This window comes from Hydra vulgaris, chromosome 10, assembly GCF_038396675.1.
Source record: "Hydra vulgaris chromosome 10, alternate assembly HydraT2T_AEP".
Lineage (NCBI taxonomy): Eukaryota > Metazoa > Cnidaria > Hydrozoa > Anthoathecata > Hydridae > Hydra > Hydra vulgaris.
Genome location: NC_088929.1, coordinates 48,600,001 through 48,622,537, shown reverse-complemented (window position 1 = coordinate 48,622,537; position 22,537 = coordinate 48,600,001). Strand labels below are relative to the sequence as shown.

The following is a 22,537-nucleotide window of genomic DNA, read 5'->3' as shown; positions in this document are numbered from 1 at the left end:
GATGATAAGAAAAAAAAATTTTATAATAAAAATTGCTCAACTATTTTACATTCCTTTGGAACCAAATTTTAAATTCAACGTTTTACTATTTTACATTCCTTCAAAACTAAATTTAAGTTTTTAAAATCATAACTAATTTAAAGTCTTTTAATTAAATTTTTTTTTCATAAAACAATTTCTTTAAAAAATTCACAAATAAATACTTTTTACGACAAGAAATTTTCTGTGTCACTAAATGTCACATAAACAATATTAAAAGATAATTGAAATATTCCAAAATAAATTTTCTTTGCGTAATGTAATTACTTTTATATGTAAAATGCTCTGAAATGTTTTTTAACAAGGCCTTTCAAAGTTTTTTTTTGTCAATTTTAGTTCTATTACCTTATTATAATAATAATAATAATAATAATAATAATAATAATAATAATAATAATAATAATAACAACAACAATAATAATAATAACAACAACAACAATAATAATAATGTTTATTTGCATTAAAAACCATACAAAAAGAGTTAATACAAAGGTGAGACAATCACAAGATTACGTAACGCTTATCTCTAAATACTAAAATAAAATTTGTTAAAAAATAAGAATTTTTGTTAAATGATTAAACCTTTCAGTTTTTATTTAGGAAGTATTTTATTAAATACTATTAAAAATTTTTTACTAAATTATATTAAAAGGAAGTAATAAAAGTAGTAATAAAAATATTAGGAAAATAAAGGAACTAATTTATTAAATATTAAAACGCTCATGCAATTTTCTTAAGTTCTATTTAATAATGGAAAACACAGAAAACAAACTTTGGCACTGTGACTTTTAGATATTGATTCAGATTTTTTACCTGATGATTGCATTTAGCATGAAACTAAGTTGTAAAAAATATGTTGTTTTATTTATAAAAAATATATAAATACAGCTCTGTTTTAAATTAATTTATTTTAATTTACTTTAATTCATCAAGCACTCTCCTGAAGATATATGCAAACCAAAATACGTTTACATATATATAAAATGCGCCTGACAAAAGTTGGTTGAGCACTTTTTTGCATCAATCTCGTACTATGGAAAAAAAAAAAAATTCTAACAACTCGTTGAAAAATATCCCTACCAAATGTACCAAAGAAAAATATTTACAAGCTACATCTAGTTGAAAAAATTGATCAACTTAATCAAACGAATGTGCTGGAAAACATTTTTTTACAACAACAAAAAAAACATCGCGTCAACAACAGAAACCTTCGGTTTAAAAACTAATAAAACACCACCACATTGCAAAGAACTTAACACTTTGAAGCCGAATTATTTGGCTTAGTAAAATCTATAAAATTTAAAAAAACTTCCACTGAACTCCAAATAAAACTAAAGAATGACATATTGAACATAAAATCAAATCCCAATATCTTAATATTTACAGACAAAACTAGCAATATTTATGAACTACCCCTTAAATATCACTCTAAACTACTGAAAGAAAATATCACAAAATCATATAAAGAAGCTCCGTTAAAACTTGAAAATGCTATAAACCTCGAAGCAAAAAGCAACAATATTAAATTTATCTAATAAATCGAAAATAATTGCCAAATCAGAAGCGTTCATCACATTAAAGGACCACAAAATCAATTTCCAAAACACAAAACCTTGCCGCCTACTAAATCCAGCAAAGAGCGAACTTGGCATTGTAAGCAAAACCTATTTAGACAAAATAAATAAACACATAAAGAATATATTTAAATTAAACCAGGGGACAAACACCGCCAAAGTTATCAAATGGTTCGAATATATTAAAGAAAAGAAATACTGCACTTTTATTCAACTTGATATCACCCAATTCTACCCCTCCATCACACCTATTATACTAAAAAATGCTTTAACATTTGCAAAAAAACATAAAATAATTAGCAAAGAAGAAATCAGAATAATCAACTATTGCAGAAAGCCATTGTTATTTTTCAACAATGAAACTTGGAAAAAAATGTCAACTAATGGCTGCTTCGATGTCACAATGGGCTGCTTTGATGGAGTTGAGGTTTGCGAGCTGGTAGGTCTGAATATATTAAATTCAGTATTATCACTAACAGGGACATGGGCCTTTACTGAGACGACAGACTGATAGTGATGCATAAAAAGTCTGCCACACAAATAGATAGAATCCGAAAAAATATAACAGAAATTAAAAAAAAAAAAATTGGCTTCTTAATAGAAATTAGGACAAACCTATCAATGATCAACTTCCTAGACGTGACTTCTAATTTGGAAAAAGACTCATATCATCCTTTCAAAAAACCAAACAGCAACTTACTTTACATTCATACTGAGCCAAACCAACCCCCACAAATTATCAAACAAACTCCAATTGCTATCAACAATAGGTTATCTCAAAATTCTTCTGACGAAAAAATATTTAACAAGTTAGCTACAGCTGCACAAGCAACTTAGCAAAAATTATAAAGAACCACAACAATAAAATTATTTCGATGAACCTAACTACCGTTTTAGCTTGCAATTGTAAACTAAATGAAACCTGCCCTATTGCAGAAAAACAAATATAATTTATAAGTGCATTGCATCATTCCCAAACACACCCAACAAAACATATATAGGTTAAACAGAGGGCCTGTGGAAAATTAGATAGGGGAACCACAAGCAATAGTTCAAAACCAAAAAACTTAAAAATTCAACCAGTTTCAAAATACCTATGGGAAACAAAGAATAAGTTAAAAACAACACCCAACTTAAAATAATCTATCATAAAAAGCGCCCCCGCCTACAACAACATAACTAAAAAATGCCTGTTATGCTTAAACAAAAAACTAATAATTTTATTGTATAAAATTGCCAAAGAATTATTAAACAAAAAAAGCAAACTAATATTAAAGTGTCGCCATGATAACAAATTTTTGCTGACAACCGCAAACCAAAAGATTAGATTTTTCTAACTCATTTTTTTTGTACAGAACTATTTTTCCACTAGAAAAAATCTGATTTTTTTACCTGATGGTTGCATTTAGCGTGAAACTAATAGTTGTAAAAAATATGTAGTTTTATTTATAAAAAAAAATATATAAATATATATTTCAGTTTTATCAAACTGAAATCTTACTTCATAATCAACTTTAGATTTTCCTTTCTTTTCCAGCTTCAACTCGTATAACCATATTGTTCCTTCATCATCACCAGAAGATAAAATATTTGATCCTAAAAAAATTTAAATTTTCATTCATTTTTTACTCTTTAATTCAACATGTAAATTCATTTTATATTAAACTTTAAGTTTGAAAAGTTTAAAATCTGTTAGCTTACAAAAGTTTGTTATTTTTTTTTTCCTATTGTAAACTAATAAAATTTAAACCTTTTCAAACTTAAAATTTAATAAAAAATAAATTTACAGGTTAAATAAAGGGTAAAAAATAATTAAACAAAAAGGATTTTTATCAAACTAAAAAATAATAAACTAAAACTAAAAATATTTTCAAAATAAAATTTATAAAATATATAGTTTTAAAAAAAACTTAGTTATAATATAGAAATTAAAGAAAAAATAGTTCCAAATTTTTTTATAGAACCTGCATTGTAATGAAATTTTAGGAATGGAGTCTTTGTTTTTCTCCAGATGAGTGTTTGAACTAAATAAGCATCATCCTAAATTAAAAATAAATAAAAACAATATTAACTTAAAACAACATTTATTTTAAAATTTTGTCATTATTATTAATATATATATATATACTGTGATCAAAATTTACTTAGCCGCACACAATTTTTATTCGAAATTTTAATTTTTAAGGAAAATTTATTAGGTAAAAAAGAAAATATGATTTTTATTGCATAGCTTAGTTATTAAGTATTTTATTAGTAAAGTATTTATAATAAAAATATATCACATTAAAAATAGAAAAAAATAAATAATAAGGAATGCACTTTTCATATGCAAATTTTCGTTAGACGCACTTTTAAAAATTAAGTAATGAAAAGGAAAAATTTTTTTTTTTTAAATTTTAATATTTGGTGGGTCCTCCGTGGTTCTTAATCACTTCAAAAATTCTATTTAGCATTGAATTAATGAGCGATTGGAGTGTCATTGGTTAAATTTCTTGCCAACACCTATTGACTTCACCTCGAAGCTCTTGAATGCTGCTAAATTGTCGTCCATTTTCATAAACCTTTCGAGATAAGATTCCCCAAAGGTTCTCAATTGGATTGAGATCTGGACTATATGCAGGCCATTTCATCACTTCGATGTTTTTGGATTCAAACCATGCCATAGTTTCTCTTGATTTATGAATGGGTGCATTGTCTTGTTGGAAAATGACTTGATCTTCCAAGTTATTTTCCAAAAAATCGATTAAGACATCTTCTAATAAATCTGCATAATTAATGGATTTCATTTTGTTGATATAAAACATATCGATGTCTTTCCATTGATACAAAATGCTGCCCATGTCATTAATGATCCACCACCAAAATTGCGTGACAAACGAGGTGCATTGTTTTTTCGCAAATCATGCCAGTAATAGCTAAAACCATCTGGTCCATCAAGATTAAACTTCTTTTCGTCAGAAAATACGACATATTTCCACTTTTCTCCAAAATCCATATATTTTCTGGCGAATTCAAGTCGTGCTTCTTTGTGTATTTGCTTTAAACATGGTTTTTTTAGTGGTTTTCGCCATTTTATATTATCAGATCTTGACAATATTTGTTGAACACGTCTAGGAGTGATTGTCAAACTTAATTCTGATATGATTTGACTCGCAGTTAACTTTTGTTTTGTCGCTAATTGTCGAATTTGTTCCACGTTCCTTTTCGTTATCTTGTAGTTTTTACGTATTTTTTGATTGACGCCATATACTGACCCAAGTTTCAAAAAGTTTCTAATCACCTTTTCAGATCGTCCAATTTTTCGTCCAATTTCTCTATTAGATAACCCGGAATCCTTATATGCTTCAATTAAACCTTTTTCATGGTCATTTAAAAATTTTCCATGTGCCATTTCACTAAAAATATGAAACATTGAATTTTAAATTTATGAAAAATATTTTTATGAGTCAATTATGAAATTACTTACAATTTAAATTGATTTTTTCAACACCAAAACTAAAAATTATATCTCAAATTTAATAAAACAGAACTGCGTCTATACAAATTTTGCACTCAAATAAATCAAATAACTAAATTTTTTTATATAGAGAAATAATAAAAACATTGATATCAATTATCTTTTAATTATCAATTAACAAACAATGGTATAAATATATCACATACAGAAACTTCTTAATAAAACGTTTAATTAAGTCTCTATAATGAAAAATCTGATAAAAATTGCGTGCGGCTAAGAAAATTTCGTTCACTGTATATATATATATATATTTAAACAACTTTAAAAAGTATTCTACACAATAGAGTGCTCAATGTTCTTAAAAGAACAGAGCAATTATATATTAGTAGAAAACCACTTAACTAAATTTTTATCCATTTGACACTGTGTTTCATCAACAAAGATTCATCAGAAAAAAAAAAAAAAATTGGCTTGAAGAAATTGCTTTTGAGTACATAAATCACGAAAAATATTAAAATAATTAAGAATGTAAAAAATAAGAAACTTGAGAATGTAAAAAATTGTGGGTGGCCATAATAAATTGTCACATATATATGTGACAATTTACTGTGACTGTATATACATACATATATATATATATATATATATATATATATATATATATATATATATATATATATATATATATATATATATATATATATTTTGTATATGCATTTTATGAAGATTTTAAGGAGATATTTTCTTAATATTTAAGCAATTTGGTCGCGAACGACAATTTTTTGAAAGAAAAAGTAAGGAGAATTATGGAGATAATGATTACATTAAAACCAGAATTCATTTCAATAAATTTTAAATATAAATAGAGAAATTATTATAAATTAATATATTACTTTATATATATATATATATATTAGGCCTTGTTAAGAAGCGTTACGCAGGTCGCATTTTGCCTGCGAAAAGGCGATTTGCCTACGTGTTCAGCAGTTTTGCGCTACCCAAAAACTTTTATCTTTAAGAATATTTAAATTATCTTTTGATGTTGTTAACGTGATGTTTATTCAGAAGAAAAAAAGTGGTAAGTAAAAGCATTTAACCGCAATTGTAAACTAATAGATTTTTTGTTAAAGAAACAGTTTGTTTAATAATTTTGTTGTTGTTGTTATAAATTAGTTAAAGAAAATAAAGTGTTTTAAGTTTTATCTTAAGGAATTAAATATATAAATTCCTTTTAAATATAAAAATTATTTTTTGTCATAATAGTTTAAGAAATGCACGATTTATTTTGATGTAAATATTATTTTGATTTATTTTATTTGGATTTATTTTGATGCAAATATGTAAATAAGTTATATTTTAATTTATGAAAAGAAATTATGATAACGAATATGTTATCGGTAACTGATAAATAATAAAAAAAAACTCTTTATTGTTTAAAAACATTATTAAAAAGAGTTCACAAACAAATAAGAAAAAAATTATTATCAGTTAATAAAATAACCAAAAACCAACTGTAAAATTATAAGAAAATAAACAAATATTATTTTACGTTTTATGAAATAAATATTTTTTTCAAAATAAAATTTAGTTTATATTTGAAAAAAATAATAAAAATGATTTTTTAAATAGGAACTTAGATTTTATTTGTAACTTTTGTTATAGTGAGGAAAAAATAACTGTAAATTTTAATACAATGCGGTACTTGAAAAGACACAAGTGACGCAATATAACTCCTAACAATATATTTGCTGAGTTGAGTTACTTAGAAATGCGTTACGCGTTTTTGTTACGCAGTGAAATCTCGTAACAAGGCCTAATATATATATATATATATATATATATATATATATATATATATATATATATATATATATATATATAATAATAAAAAAAAGGTTTGCAAACTATCAAAAAACTATATATTTTCTTCTTTATTAATAAGTATTATATAAATAATCCATTCACTTTAATAAAATTTCCTAGATGATTAAAAAAAAATATAATAAGGAGAAATTAAGGAGAGCAGTCAAATTTTACCTTTTTTAAAGGTTATTTAGGGAAATTTTAGGAGGTTTTTATTTTTTAAGGATATTTAAGGTTTTTAAGGAGGAGTGGGAACCCGGATATATATATAACACACATGTATAAATATATGGAAAACCTTTAAAAACTCAGACTCTGAACGAAATATTAAGATGCTTCCTTCTGCAATTCTCTTTACAGCTAAAAGTAAATAATACAAGTAAAAATATATATTAAATTATATTAATTAACTAATAATAATATTTTTTAAAATATAAATTGACATTAATATTTCATCAAAAAAAAGATTGAAAATTTTTAAGAAAAACTTTATTAATTAAGTTTGATTAACTTTTTAAGATAATTTTAATAAAAGAAATATTGTCAAAACTAATATAACCTTTTTTGTAAAATTTAATTTTTAGCCCTTTATGTACTTAGTGTACTTTAGAGTAATGACACATTGCAGTAGAAAAAAAAGTTAGGAAAATTTTTTACAATTTTTATTTTGTGACTAAAAGGGGACCTTTTACTAAGACTAAAAGAAATAAACTCTGACTTAATACCTCTGCTTTGAACACTTGGTTGAGTAAAGGCTACAGATGGTGTCTCAATAAAAATATTCATTTTAAACAGATGTTAACGACATCGAATTACTGTTTTGTAGAAAGCCACCTAAGCGAAGACTTTAGGATTCAGCAGAATAGTTCTGTTGACCAGCCTTGCACCTCTTCCTCCTCTATTAAACTGGCATATATGTAAGCCCATGTTTCATTGTTTACTGCCTAGGATATTAAATGCTGCATCTTTTTGACTCTACTAATAGATTTTTGCTTGAACCTCTTTGAGAGTGGTTAAGTAACTCTTCCTGTTAACGCCTAAAGAGTACAACTTTAAAATTCAGTTTAATGGTTCTGAGGCTGGCTGGAAGTAAGGTTTCCTAAACTCTGTGGTAGCTCTAAGAGAGATTGATTCCATCAACAGCAGTAAAATATCAGAGTATTAACAGTGCCATGTTGTGCATGGATGGTGCCCCTATTTGTGTTTTTGGCATGCATTGTCATTAAGGAGCCCTATGTTTTGACTTAAGATTAATTAGCAGAAGTGAGACAACTGAATAGGCCATTGCTTTGAATGCAATACTTAATCTATGATATCAAGTTAAACTCAACTTAAAGTTAAGTTTAACTTGACATTAAAACAAAATTAAAACACGAAATTATGATCAAAGCATTATTAGTAGTAAAATATATAAATATTATGTTATGGTTTTTTATGTTATATTTTAAATTATGATTTAAGAATTTTAAATTTTAAGAAATTTAAGAAATGAAAAAGGATAGATATTATAATTAAACTATTTTTGATTTTCTTGATTTCTTGATTTTTTGTTTTTGCCTTGATTGAAATTTCATACATGAATGCCTTCATCATTTACAAAAGAAATGAACTAAAGTATGCTTATTTTGGAATACTGAAGATCACCGGGTAAAAAGCAGTTTCTCAGTCTGGGAGCTTATTGGCCTTTTTAAAACAGAGGGCCAAGAGTAAAATGTGTGCTATTCACACATAATTTTTGATTTTATTTCTCTATTTTTGCTCTTGAGTCTTGAGAGATCTACAAAACTACAAAACATGCTACAAAATACACAATTAATTAAAAAAAAAATTTTGCTTTTTGCTAAACTTATTGCTATGTTACTATGCCAAAAAGTGTAGAAAAACATAAAAATTATATTAAAATTTCTTTAACATGAGTTAAAAAATGTCTTCTTTTTTTCAAACCCTTAAATTTTGAAACATCTATCAGTAAACTCTTTTACAAATATTTTTGGATATTTAGTTCTTTTTAATGACTATTATTTGATTTTTGAGTCTTTAATCTATGTACACAGTTTAATACGATGGTTGCATGACCCTATCTATGAATCTATCTACCCTATATACGAATTACTACTTTTTTTTCTGCTTTTTTAATCTCTAACTCTTTTCTTTAGTTTCTGTTAACATTAACACTAATTCTTCTGTTAACTCTTAACATTACCATTAACACTAATTCTTCTGTTAACTCTTAACATTAACACCAACTCTTCTGTTTATTTTCAACATCTTCACTTCCAACAAGACTGCAAGCATCCACAATTAGAGTTGGAAGTTACTGGAAGAGAAAAAATGAGGTTTTTATAGCAATATAACGATTGACAGATAATTTAAAAGATTGAAAATTATATAAATGAGGAAAGCAAGATGAAGGAAGCAAATTCCGAATAACTGATGTTCTTTGGAATAAGAATTTTTGGAGCACTTAGGAATAGTCACAGTAAAAGGATGAGACTTAAGAAAGGCACAAGATGGCACAAGAGACGCTAGATCTTAAGAGCAGTGGCTATTATAGTATTTATAGAAAAGAGAAAGAGAAGCAACATTACGACAATGTTATAATGGTTAAAAAGAGAAGCAACATTACGACAATGTTATAAAGCAAGTCTAACTATGTTTACAACACGTTTAAAAGAGAAAGGGCATCATCGGACGATCTGCCACAGATATCACTACAGTATTCCATACAAGGACGAATTTGAGATTTATAGAGATAAATAATAAAATCCGTAATAAGAAAGTGGTGAAAATGATAAAAAGATGCAACCTTAGCTGATGCTAATTTTGCAATCGATTTGATATATGGTTTCCAAGAAAGATTGGAAGTAAGAGTTAATCCTAAAGATGAAGTGTAAATGACTCATCAAGTACATTACCATTCATAAATATAAGAAGATCTAGATTATTGCTATAATTAACTGAAAAAAATTTAGTTTTATCTGAATTAAAGTTCACCAGCCACTGTGAGCCCCGTGCTGTAGCAGAAGTTAGATCCTTTTCAAGCTCAAATGTCCCCTCCTAATAATCAGAGAGTGTTGGCTCTTATCAAGACAAGAATAAATGGTAGTACCATCAGCGAACAATGCCAGCTTAGATGTGAGAATATCTGGAAGATTGTTATTTTAAATTAAAAAGAGTATAGGACCATGGATGAAACCTTGAAGTTACAAAATATGAAAAAGAGTGCTGCCCTTAAAGGACAACTTTTATACTACAGTTTGTAAGAAAGGATTCAACAACCTCAAAGTCACCTGTAAAATGTTACCCATAAGCAAAAAGTTTATGGAGAAGACCAGCATGCCAAACTTTATCAAAAGCTTTAGAAATGACAAGAGCAACAGCCTTAACTTCTCGACATCTATCTAATGCACTATCAATTAATAACCTATCAGTTATTAATTGTTACTTGCAAATCAGCAGTAGAACAAGAAGATCAAAATCCATATGGATAATCAGAAAGTGAGTTATTAGATTCAAGATGAGAGATTAAGTGTTTGTAAATTAAAAACTCAAAAACCTTACTTATGATAGGCAGAAGACTAATGGAACAGAAGTTACACGTGTTAGATTGCTCTCTAGAGTTTTTTAAAATAGGGATAATAGATTTCCATCCGGTTTTCTGCAGGCTTTAAAACAAGACTCTGATAAGCACTTGTTAAAAAGTTTTGAAAGTATAAACGACAGTTCCGGAGAACACTTCTGCAAAACTATAACAGGTATGTTATCCGGATCACAAGCTGTAAAAGAGTCTAAGGAGTTTTATACTGGAGTGATACAAATGTATCACTCCACAATATCCAGTATAAAATGTATGAGTGATACAAATGTATCACTCCACAATGTCCAGTATAAAAGCAATCAATTACCTGTTTGTAGAATAGAACTAGTGGAATCAAGAGATCATAAGAATGAAAAGTTCTTAGCAAATAAGTTGTGGGCCTTAATGCCTGCAGAGTCACTGACTTTGATCAGAAGTAACATCGAAAAGAGTGCAGTCTTATGATAAAGGAAAGCGATATAGAACAAAGAGAAATGCGATAAAGTGAAGAAGTGCTGAAAGAAAGCACTTTTTTTTTTAACTATTCACCTTCCCCAAGGCTGAGAAGGTCACTAAAGTCAAAGAGGTTACTTTTGTGGTTACAACCCTCTCTCAACTCTATAACTCCAAAACACAAACCTCTACAAACAAGGCTGCTGCGTGGAGAAACAAGTTGAGAGCTGTACTACCAGGGATGTAGTGGGGATTGAAATAAACATAAAAAAATAGATTCAAGCCTAGCTTCCAGACAAATGAGTAAATTCTTACAAATGTAAATGCCTAGGTTAAGCATGCAATTATTTGAGTCTTTAAAAATTAAAGGAAGACAATTATCAACACTAAGATCACAAGATGAGACAGCCAAACTCAAATTAGTCTCACAAAAAGCAAGTAGGTCTGGTGAACTTTGCAAGAGATATGACTCAACAGAAAAAAAGTTACTTCAAAGATCAAAAATATTAGTAAATGATTGATTTAGAGAACTTGGTGATGACAATGATTTTTTGAGTTTTATAGTTTTTAGTACTTATATCATTTTTAAATTTGTTAAAGAACTTGACTCAAGGCACCCCAGCTAACATTGTTTTAGTGGATTTGCAGTAGACCTATATAATCATATTTTAGTGGTTCATTGGAGTTTTGCTCATCGGTTACTTAATGGACCATTAGTAGCAGCCGCTATAAATGGCAAGCCAATAATTTTCCATCATTTTAATAGTGGCTAATCGTCGGCTAGTCACTTTTGGCGGCTGCCACTAATGGTCCACTAAGTAACTGATGAGCAAAACTACAGCGGTCTGCTCAAAGTGCCTATGTAGGTCCACTGAAAACCTGCTATAGCATGTTTGCTGGGACAGATAGTACTCAGTAAGCTATTTAGTAGTCCAAGCAATTGCCTCAATATTATTAATAAACCCAAAACCATAACAAAGAGCTATAAATGTGGCCCCAACAATGCACATTAAAAGTACAAACAGAGACACCATCCATGTGTAATATGGCAATGTTAGTACTCTGATATTTTACGGTTGTATGGAATCAGTCTTTCTGAGAGTTACCACAGAGTTTGGGAAACCTGACTACCAGCCGGCCTCTGGACCATAAAACTGAGTCTTAGAGCTGTACCCTCATTAGGAGATAATAGAACAAGTTATAAAAACTAGTCATAAAAACAGAGACGCAAGCGAAACCCATGCATTTAGTCAAGAAGATATAGCCTTTAACATCCTGAAATAGAAAAAATGTATTATAAACACATCTGCGGCAGCCTAATAGATGAAGAAGAGATGTGAGGCTGGTCAACAGATAGAATCTGTTTACACTTTAAGTCTTTGCCTAGGAGGCCTTCTACAAGACAGTAGCTGGATGCATTTAATGTCTGCCCAAGATAAGTATTTTTATTAAGACACCAACTCTTAACATTAACATTAAGGGAAGGGGGGGGGGCAAAATTAACTTTTTTTGGATTTTATGTATATAAACTATATACATATTTTGGATTTTATGTATATAAACTACTTTTCCTTAATTAATTTTTTATTGTGATTTTGAATTACTTAATATTTTTTTTTATTATAAATATTTGGCCTTTTACTTCAATTTCAATAAAAATGATTATTTTAACAAAAAAATCAATTGTTAAACTAAATAAAATCATTATTATTATTAAAGTAGAATCCATGGTAAATATTTTTCTGTTTGTTTTATCAATAAAATATGTAATCATTATGCGTAGTTATAAATACAACAAAAATTTAGGCATTATACATGAAATTATAAGGAACAATTCCTAGTTAAATTGCTCTTCCACGGTGCTTTGTAATTAGACGCTTAGTTCTTCTTGGAGCACCTTAACAACTAAAAAAAAAAGTCATTGTAGGTGATTGTGGATTGTTGTGAGGACTTTCCAAGTTAAGTAAAAAATTCAAACTATTAGTTTATTCCTCTGTAGAAAAAAGACCACATTTTTTTGTATTTTTATCAATAATTATGATTTTAAATAAAGTGGATGTGCTGCAATGAATTACTATTGTTTGATTATTACTAAAGTAAAAATCCCATTCATCAATCGTTTTTTGACATTTAACATATCTTTCTACTTTTCAATATATTTATTGACATCTGATTCCCAAGTAAATGGGCTGCGTTGAAATTTTAATCAAGCTAAGATATAATATCTCTTGGACACCTAATGTAAAGCTTTTAGTTTTTTTTTTGCTAACCTACTGTCTCAGTTGTTTCTGTTACTGGTTCCAATTGTATTTTGTACTTTTAAAGTTTTTAACAATGAGACATAATTTCTGAAATATTTCTAAATTACCTTAATATTGATTATACAATTGTTTGAATACCTAAGTATAATACCACGAGAAATTTTTGTAACCAACGGTATTTCTGAAGCTGATCGCAATGAGTGCCATGCTGAGGCTTAAGTTCAATGCCATTTGTAATTATTTGATTGACCTGATTAAAAAAGTAATACATCAATTATTCCACTATTGTATCTTTTTTCCAAACCCATAATACTTTCTTATTTTCTGTTCAAGAAATATAACTAAATTTTGCTAAACTATTTGCAAGAATTATTGACTACTGAGCAGTCAATCTTATTTAATGAAAATTTCTGAAATGTAATTTATTGTCGACTTTATTAAAGACAAGTACAAAAACAACCGTGAGTAAAGGCAATTTTGTGTGATAAAACTTGTCTATTACTGGGAGATTTCCGAAGAAGTTTTTGATTTATTTGTTTACTAGTTAAAGATTTATTTATCTATTAGTTTGCTACTTCTTGTTGCAATATTTACCATTTTATTCGGTATCTAAATTCAGTTACTAAAATTAATAGTAAAGTATTTTCTAGTGAAGTAAATCAAAACAAATACATTAGATAAGACTTGTTTTTGTTTAAATGCAACTTTCATTCATTTTAATTCAAAGTTATCCAACCAAAATTGAAATTGCATAATTTTAACATTATTACAACAAATTATCTAACATAAAATTGTGCAATGTTACACGCAAAGAATACGCTGCCAGGGCCGATTCTAGGAAAAAAATTTGGGCGGTGGTACCCCCTTGTTCCGGCGAACTTTAGAGGAAATTTGACGTTTGTTTTTTCAAAAATACAAACATTATTTGCCTTAAAAAGAAAAAAAAAAAAAAAACAACCCAAAAATTTTTAATTGGGCACCACCTAAATATGGTCAACGCTATCAAAAATGGTATAGAATAGCTCCTGACTGCAAAGATTTCTAGTTTTTAGGTTTTAAAATGTTAAAAATTGAAGTAGAAGGTCAATCACAAAAAACTGAATTGTTTATTGAACTTTTCTAAGAAAAGAAATTAAGAATAATTGGTTAAACAAAATAATATAAAACTTTGGACCCCTCCCCCCTCACTCCCTATTAATATTAACTCCTAACGCTAAATGAAAAAGATAATAAAAATAATTAACTTGACCTATTTTCTTTTTATAAAAATTAAAGCTGCTTACCAATTAAATTATTGTTTATACAATTTGCAGAATCTAAAGGTTTTGATTTGGAATTGAAACGAAAACTGTACTCTGCTTTTCTTAAAAAAAAAGTTGAATATCTTAAATAAATTTTTATAAAAGTTATAATATTATTTTTTTAAAAAATTATAAACTTTAGCAAATATTTAGAATTATATTTTCAAAAATCATCACAAGCCATTAAAAACAACTTAAAAAGCAAACAATTTTATTTAAAATCTCTAAACAGTTACAGCTCTGTTTTGTCTTCAATTTCACTGATGTTCCAAGCATATAACCCATCATCACAAGCTCCAAATATAATTTTGCCATGAGGACAAATAGCTACTTGTCTAATGGTACTGTGAGAGGAATGCAAAGTTAATTTTTTCCTGATAAAAAAAACAACAAAACATTGTTTTAAAATTAAATTTGAAAAAAAAGTGTAAATAATAATTAAAAACACAAAAAAACACAAAAAAACACACTTTACACTTGGATCATCAGTTATAAATGGTAATCCAATATCCCAAAGCACAATTGTTCCATCTTCAGAACCACCTGTTTTAATAAAGTTTAAATAAAATTAATGATGAATAAGTTACTAAATTAAATGGAATGTAGTCCATCAAAACACCTGAAATTTATTTTTCAATTAATATAATATTAAACTGAAACTTACTAAACAACCAATGTGGTTTCATTGGATGGAATATCAACGCATCAACAGGTTTTTTATGGTGCATAATTCGCCGATAGCAAACAAGTTTTTCTGTGTTTATTAAAATTATATCTCCAAGGACACCAGCTGCTGCTAACAAAGTTTCCTTCCTCTCGCCAACTCCGTCAAATGTACGGCAAGGTAACACAGTCCATGCAATACAATAAAAAACTTCTTCTTGTTGTTTATATTTTTTGTGAACAAGTCCAGTTTCACAGTTTATAAAACATATTGAATCTCCCCCACATGTAGCAACAATTTCAGTTGTCAATCCAGAGGAGTCTTTATCAGGTTCAAACTCACACATCCATACTTTTGTTGACCAATCATTAGGATTATTTTCTTTAGAATGAGTTTGAAGTAACCAAGTCAATTGCAATTCATTTTTTAACTTTGATAAGATATTGGGAGTTGATTTTTTTTGTTGTCTAGCTTTTTTAACTGGCGGTGCTAAATTAAAGGATAATGAAAAAATCATTGTATTGTTACAATCAAATTATCTTGCTAACTTTTTTATTTTTTTCAAGTTTGAGTTTCTCAGCAGAATCAATAAGATAATTCTGATGAATATTATGCTGCTAAATAAAATCTACATTAAACACCACTGATTATTTTTACTTCAATTTGACCAACTTTATTTTATAGATCAGAGGTAAGTTATAACAACTTCAATTCATTTAGTTTATGATTATACTGACCAAATAAGTGAAAACTATTTGAGCAAAGTAGTACTTTGTTTTTTGTGTTCCTTGTAAAGGAAATAAAAAATAAAATAAAAATAATAATAAGATAAATTTGTGTGTATGAGTGAGTGAGTGTGTGTGTGTGTGTGTGTGTGTGTGTGTGTGTGTGTGTGTGTGTGTGTGTGTGTGTGTGTGTGTGTGTGTGTATATATATATATATATATATATATATACACAGATCTTTGATCCCCTGAAAAAGCAGAAATTGAACAACTTTTTTGTAAGAAGATAGCTAAGGACAGGGGCATTTTAAGAAAAATATTTTGGTCAGCTGTACTTTCTGCCACACTTTTGCTACCTCCCCAAAATATTTAAGCAAAAGGAGGAGTGAGAGGGGGAAGAATTGCAGAACTTGATGCGTGCAAAAAATAAAAAACTCATTGTTATAAAATATACAAAAAACAACAATTTGTTTACATATTTAGCTTTAAAATCTTCCTTAAACACAATTAAAATGTTTAATTGTGTTTAAGGAAGATATTTTAAAATTATGTTTAAATGTGTTTTAAGAAAGATATTTTAAAATTATGTTTAATTGTGCTTAAAAAATATGAAATATTAAAGATATGAAAGATATGAAAATTCATGTTCTAATAAAATATCTTTATTTCATATATTTTTAAGAAGCTTGTCTGTTTGAACTTAAATAAAGCAAGTAAAACTCTATCAGTAGCAAATATCTATTCAAGCTTGTATGTTTGAATTTGAATAAAGTAAAACTCATATCAGCCTGCAAATTAAGAAAATTGACCAAACAGTTTTGAAGATCTTATATTAAAGGAAAAGGTCAGCGATGTCATTTTTTAAAACTTTCAAAATTGTAGAATAGCTCATTTCTTTACTAACTTATGTTAAAATTGATGTAAGATCCTTTTGTATTATTTTTTTATTTTATTTTTTTTTTAATTATTGTTGTTCAGTTAAGTAAACCTACACTTTTTATTTCTTTTAATATATAACTAAAAAACAACAACAAGGATGCTAAAAGGTTTGTACAAAATGTTATCATATAGAAAAACAACTGACTTAACTGACGGAAAACTGATTAGAAAACTTGAATAATGGGTAATAAAACATGAATGATATGAACCTTGGGTAGATAAGAATATGTTTTTTAACATAATAAATATTAACTTATAGTCAGTCACAAAAGCTTGACAAAAACAAGAACTTTTTACTATAGTCTTTCATACATTAAACTATAGGTCTAAAAGAAAATTGAGATGTAAAGGTATATTAAAATCCTATCTTCGCAAGAGATTTGTTAAACAAGGGGAGACTTTATTTTAAATTTAAACCTACAGGAAATAGACTTTAATGTGTTAAACATTATACTGAAAGCAACTTTGTAGTTAGTTTTAATGAAAGAGGAGTTTATTTTAGTATTAATTTTTACATAATGCTCTAGAACATGAAGAAAAATTATTCAATATTTAATGGATTATTTACCATATATACAATAATATTGTAAACATTTTAAAATATATTTTTTGTTTTAAAAATTTGTCTAAATTATTTGAAGTTTAATAAATTTTTACCTAAAATGTTTAAATAGGCTTAGGCCCCTTCAATTTTACCTTTTGCCCCATTTGTGACCCTTAGCATTTTTTTTCAGATTTTATAAAAGGTCTTTTCTATTATTATAAGATTCTTAAGTAAAAAAAGATTCAACTTGACTGACACAAAATAAAACCTGAAGTTCTCTTTGGCCTGGCAGTCTCTTAGTGTCTACAATGCCAATAGTATTGATTTGATACCTAGAATACACAATTCTGCAAATTGTTCTATACTGAAAAAGAGGTTTGTGCTCCCTTTAAATAACTTTTGCTTATTTACTAAAGTAAAATAACAAGATTCAAAAATCTATTTAATTTTGTTCACGCAAAGTGATTTAAAAAATGCTTTAACTAAAACAAATCTTAATATAAATGATTTAATATAAGTGACTTAATATACAAACAAACTTTAGGTAACCAATTGTTAACATAAAAGTTTAAAATAACTAATCAAATGCAGCAATACATAACAAACAAAACTCTTATAAAAAAATAATTTTCTAAAGAAATGCTATTTTGAAAATAAACAAAAAACATTTTCAACTTTAACATTAACTACTAAAAAATCTAAGCAACATTTTTTGCTTTAAGTGGCAAGTTACTATTAACACTGCATGGGGCATGGTGCATATCAACCATTTTGTGAACACAACGTGATGCATGATGCATATTAACCATTTTGTAAAAAAAAACTTTTTTTGTTGCTTGATTTTTAGTAGAATAATATTAGTTTTTATTCTTGCAATATTTAAAATTATATATATATATAAATATAAAATTTTATTCATATATATTAATTATTATATTATTAATTCATACAATGCTCTTTAAAATTGAAAAAAAAAAAAGGTGGATACAAGATAAAAAATATAGCAGATACAAAAGAACTCAATAATAGGAAAGCTGACAGAGTAGATGTAATTATTAGCTTACAATTTCCTTCTGGAGCTCAAGCTTTTAGTATGGCTTTCTTAAAATAAAGCAATCGATGGAGAGAAAACAAGAGAAACTATATTAACTATATAGGTTATACTATAAGGTTATACTATATTAACTTCAACTATTCAATTATTGGTTGGAATAGAAAAAGGTATTGTAATGAATACTTGTATCTATTGGAATTTATTTTACAATTCCTTTTAGGCGCTGATCATTATTCATATTGTTATTGATTTAAAAATTCTTACTATTTTCTTTCTTATACGAATTTAGTACATACTTTCTTATATTAGTATTTTTTATTATGACTATATTTATTAGGGTGGTTCGCAAAAACAGTTTTTTGAAAATATTTCCAAAATATGTTCAATATTATAAAACTAGCTGGCCAGACCCATGAAAATTCGGGTCTTTGTAATTCTATTCCACATTTCTATACCTATTTCTTTTTTACTTCAATATTTTTTAGTAAAATATTTCATTTTGAAAAATTGTTTTTAAGAGGAAAAAAATTAACATGTGCACCTTTTCCGCATATGTAGAGCTTATAAGAGATTTATAAATAAGTTTGTTTTTCACCTAAACACATACCATAGATAGCTTAGTGGTTTAGTGCGCTGTCATCAGTGTCGTTTCAGGGGGTTTGAGACCTCTCCTTAGCGTGATAAGTTTTGAAATTTTTTCAACCTTGTTTATATATTTATAGCAAAAAAATAATAATATAGCAAAAAAGATTTCTAATTATTGTTTTTAATTGTTAAAATAAAATTTTAACAATTAAAAACAATAAGTTTTCTCATGCTATAGATATATTATACATGATTTTCAGTCATACATGAAGTCAGTATATGGAACATATACTGACTGCAAACTCAATATATGCTAAAGATGTTTACACTTACATACATTTGTATGTAACGCTATACTTTTGGCTTTTTTCTTTATCTAAATGATCGTGCAAAGAAGAAGATGATGTAATTTTAGCAATCAGAAATTATCAAAAGAGAGGGGCAAATCTAAAATTGAAGTTTCAAATTTTCCACTAGGATGAGACAATATGTTTTGTGTTTTTTCAATCTTGTCAATTTTTTTAAATACAATAACATACATACAAAAATTCAATACAAAACAACTTGAGCAAAAAAGACTTTTAATTATTAGAAAAGTTTACTTATATTACATATGATCCTGAATAAAACATTACATAAGTGGATTTTTTACATTTGCATATAACAAATTTGTTTATATATATATATATATAAATATGTATATATAAATATATATCTAAATAATATATAATAAATATAAATATAAATATGTATATATTTATAGCAAAAAAAAAAAAGAGTAGCAAAAAAACTTAATTGCTAAAATAAAATAAAAATTTTTTCTAGCTACGGTATTTTTTTTTTTTTTTTTTTTTTGCCTCCACACCAGCATCTTCAGGAGTAGCAGGACTGTCATTTAATTTTTTTCTTTTTTTAAATTTCAGATCATAATTTTTTTTCAGACTATCCGCAGCTTATTAAAACTAATTATGTGAGCACATTAATAACGTAAGTATCTCCATCATGACACATGTAACAAATTTCCCCCCGTTTTTTGATGTTTTTAGAATTTTTAGCTTTTTTAAAAATCTTTTCATTTGTTATGGTGTATAATATTGTTACATATGTTTGAATATAATCTCTATAAAACTTTAAAAGTATTTTGTATTTTAAAATAATCAAAAGAAAATTAAAAAAAGAAAAGTCGCCAGTGGTAGGACTCAAACCACGGTCTTTTGTGCAGAAGCTCTGCCTGCTAACTACTTGACCATGCTAGCACATCAACTTACGAAAATTTTAAAACTAATTTTTTTAATGAAAATAAATGCTACAGATCAAAATTAAGGAGATGTTGCTTCAATGCAATTTTTAAGTGAAAATAAAACTGTAAAACTTGATACATGTTTTAGTACGTTTTAACATAATTTGAAGTTTACGTACATTAGATATTTGCATACACTTTTGTTCACATTTTCTTATAAATAAAAGTGCTGCAACTCTTTCTCGCCATTACCTCAGTTGCAATGGCTGCCAAGGGTTCCGTGTTAAACACGCTGGAAATGACACTACTAACACTAACAGCACTAAGTTCAGCATCAATTTAAATAAACACTAAATTCAGTTCAATTTAATTTATAGAGATGATACTGGATTTAAAAATCTTTTAAATATACTTTAAGAGGTTCCTCAAAACTTTTGAATATTTAACAGGTTCCAAATATTATTTAAAAAAAAGTAATTTAAAAGTATGTCAACCTGGGTCTCAAATGTAGTAAAATTAAATCAAAATTTTAAAAATTAAAACGGTTTCATAAAAAATATTTGTTTAGATTTTATGATGTCAACATTTATTTCATGATGCTGGTTTTTAACTAAAAATAAAAATAGAGCATTTTTACAAATTCTTTGAAAAAAAAAATTATTTTTAACAATAAGTATATAAGTTATATAAGTTATACATAACTTATTTCTGTAATTTGTGAGTATATAAGTACATAACTTATTTCTGTAATTTGTAACTATATAAAGGATGCATAACTTATTTCTATTTAAAGGATACATAACTTATTTCTGTATATTTTCAATTCAGTTTGTAATTTTTATCAATATGTTAAAATGAATTGAGGAAAATAAAAACAACAAAAAAACAGTCACAATGCATTTAGGGTATTTGAGCTTTAGAAGTTTTTTAAATTTTTTTCAGGAAAATAACAATTAACAGGTCGTAGTTGCTAAGCTGCTATTTGCTAAGCAACAATTCAAGTTAAAACAAAAAGAATTTTGCTTTACAGTTGATTATTATGTTATTAGGATAAACCACCCAGTGGTCGATGGCTCCTCCAGTCATTGATATTTTGCTACTAAAAAATATCCTGAGCAAACACTAAAGTAAAGTGCCAAAATAGTGTCTGATATGATCGCCTCTCTTTTCTTTATTAATGAAGGAGGTTTGGCTATTGTAAACATAAAATAAACACATACGATGAATAGGAGCTAAAAAAATTCCGTAAATACCCTTAACTCTTAGGAATAATTTTCATAACTGTTTTCATATAACTATAAGAAACTAAAAAAATTATTTATTAATAAGAAACTAAAAAAAAAATTAAATTAAAAGTAAAATCGGGAAAAGAGAGTCTTGCTATATAAAAAATAAGCTTTTCTATGATTTCTTAGCAAATGCTTTTGATAGATGGCTTGTTGCTAACAATATACTAAGAGAAGTGGTTGTCTGGTAAGACTAACATAAATCAAAAATGAACTGTTTTTACAAAACACTCTTAAACAAAAACTAACAGAAAATACAAATCTTAAAACAGTAATGTAAAAAAATAATCAATGACTTGAGGTATGTTTTTGTTTGAGGGTGTTTTGCAAGACAGAAAGGTGGAACAAAGCAGGCAAGTAGATCCCATTTAGAAGCTCAATGCTAAAACTCAAACCTTATCTAATAAATATTGCACAAATTTTATAGAACCACTGGGAGCAGGCGCAAATATAAAACTATTTTTACTCATTAAATATTCAAACTATTATTCAAGCTTTTTTAAAAAAAAAATCAATAGCCATACAAACATTCAATCTGTTTAAAATTTGTACATATCTTTTACAGATGTTCATTTGGATGCGATGACTTTGTCATTGCATGTTTCCTTTTTAAAATGATTGCATTTGTCCAATAGAGAAAAATGTTTTAATTATTTACAAAGAAGTAATGTAGACAGAATATCAACAAGACTTGTAGAGAGAAGCCATGTAAAAGGTAATATTTCCGATAAATTCTATTGAAATTTCATAGTCTATATAGAGTAGCATGTATTCTGTAAATGCTTTTAGCTCCTCCTGCCTTAACTCCATCAACATCATTTTTTAAACAAACAGCTATAAGCAAAGTCTTACTGCATCATATATGGTTTAAAGTTAGGACAGTTGTTCAAGAACCTCATGCAACATCTGTCTTGACAACCTCTCAAGTGGTTTTCATGTTAGGGGATAAACAATATAAAAAAAAGTCTCCAAAAAA

At 27.1% G+C, this 22,537-nt stretch overlaps 1 protein-coding gene across 1 annotated transcript in view; it reads right to left on the bottom strand.

Annotated features, from left to right (window-relative positions):
• Positions 1-22,537, bottom strand: part of LOC101239780 (leucine-rich repeat and WD repeat-containing protein 1) — a 70,228-nt gene that overhangs the window by 7,068 nt on the left and 40,623 nt on the right. Inside the window, exons 8-14 of the mRNA XM_065808194.1 lie at positions 15,190-15,678; positions 14,996-15,068; positions 14,762-14,899; positions 14,508-14,587; positions 7,232-7,293; positions 3,578-3,653; positions 3,115-3,209 (exon numbers count right to left, since the gene is read on the bottom strand). Coding sequence (XP_065664266.1) covers positions 3,115-3,209; positions 3,578-3,653; positions 7,232-7,293; positions 14,508-14,587; positions 14,762-14,899; positions 14,996-15,068; positions 15,190-15,678 — 1,013 coding nt within the window. The remainder of the gene's footprint in view (positions 1-3,114; positions 3,210-3,577; positions 3,654-7,231; positions 7,294-14,507; positions 14,588-14,761; positions 14,900-14,995; positions 15,069-15,189; positions 15,679-22,537) is intronic.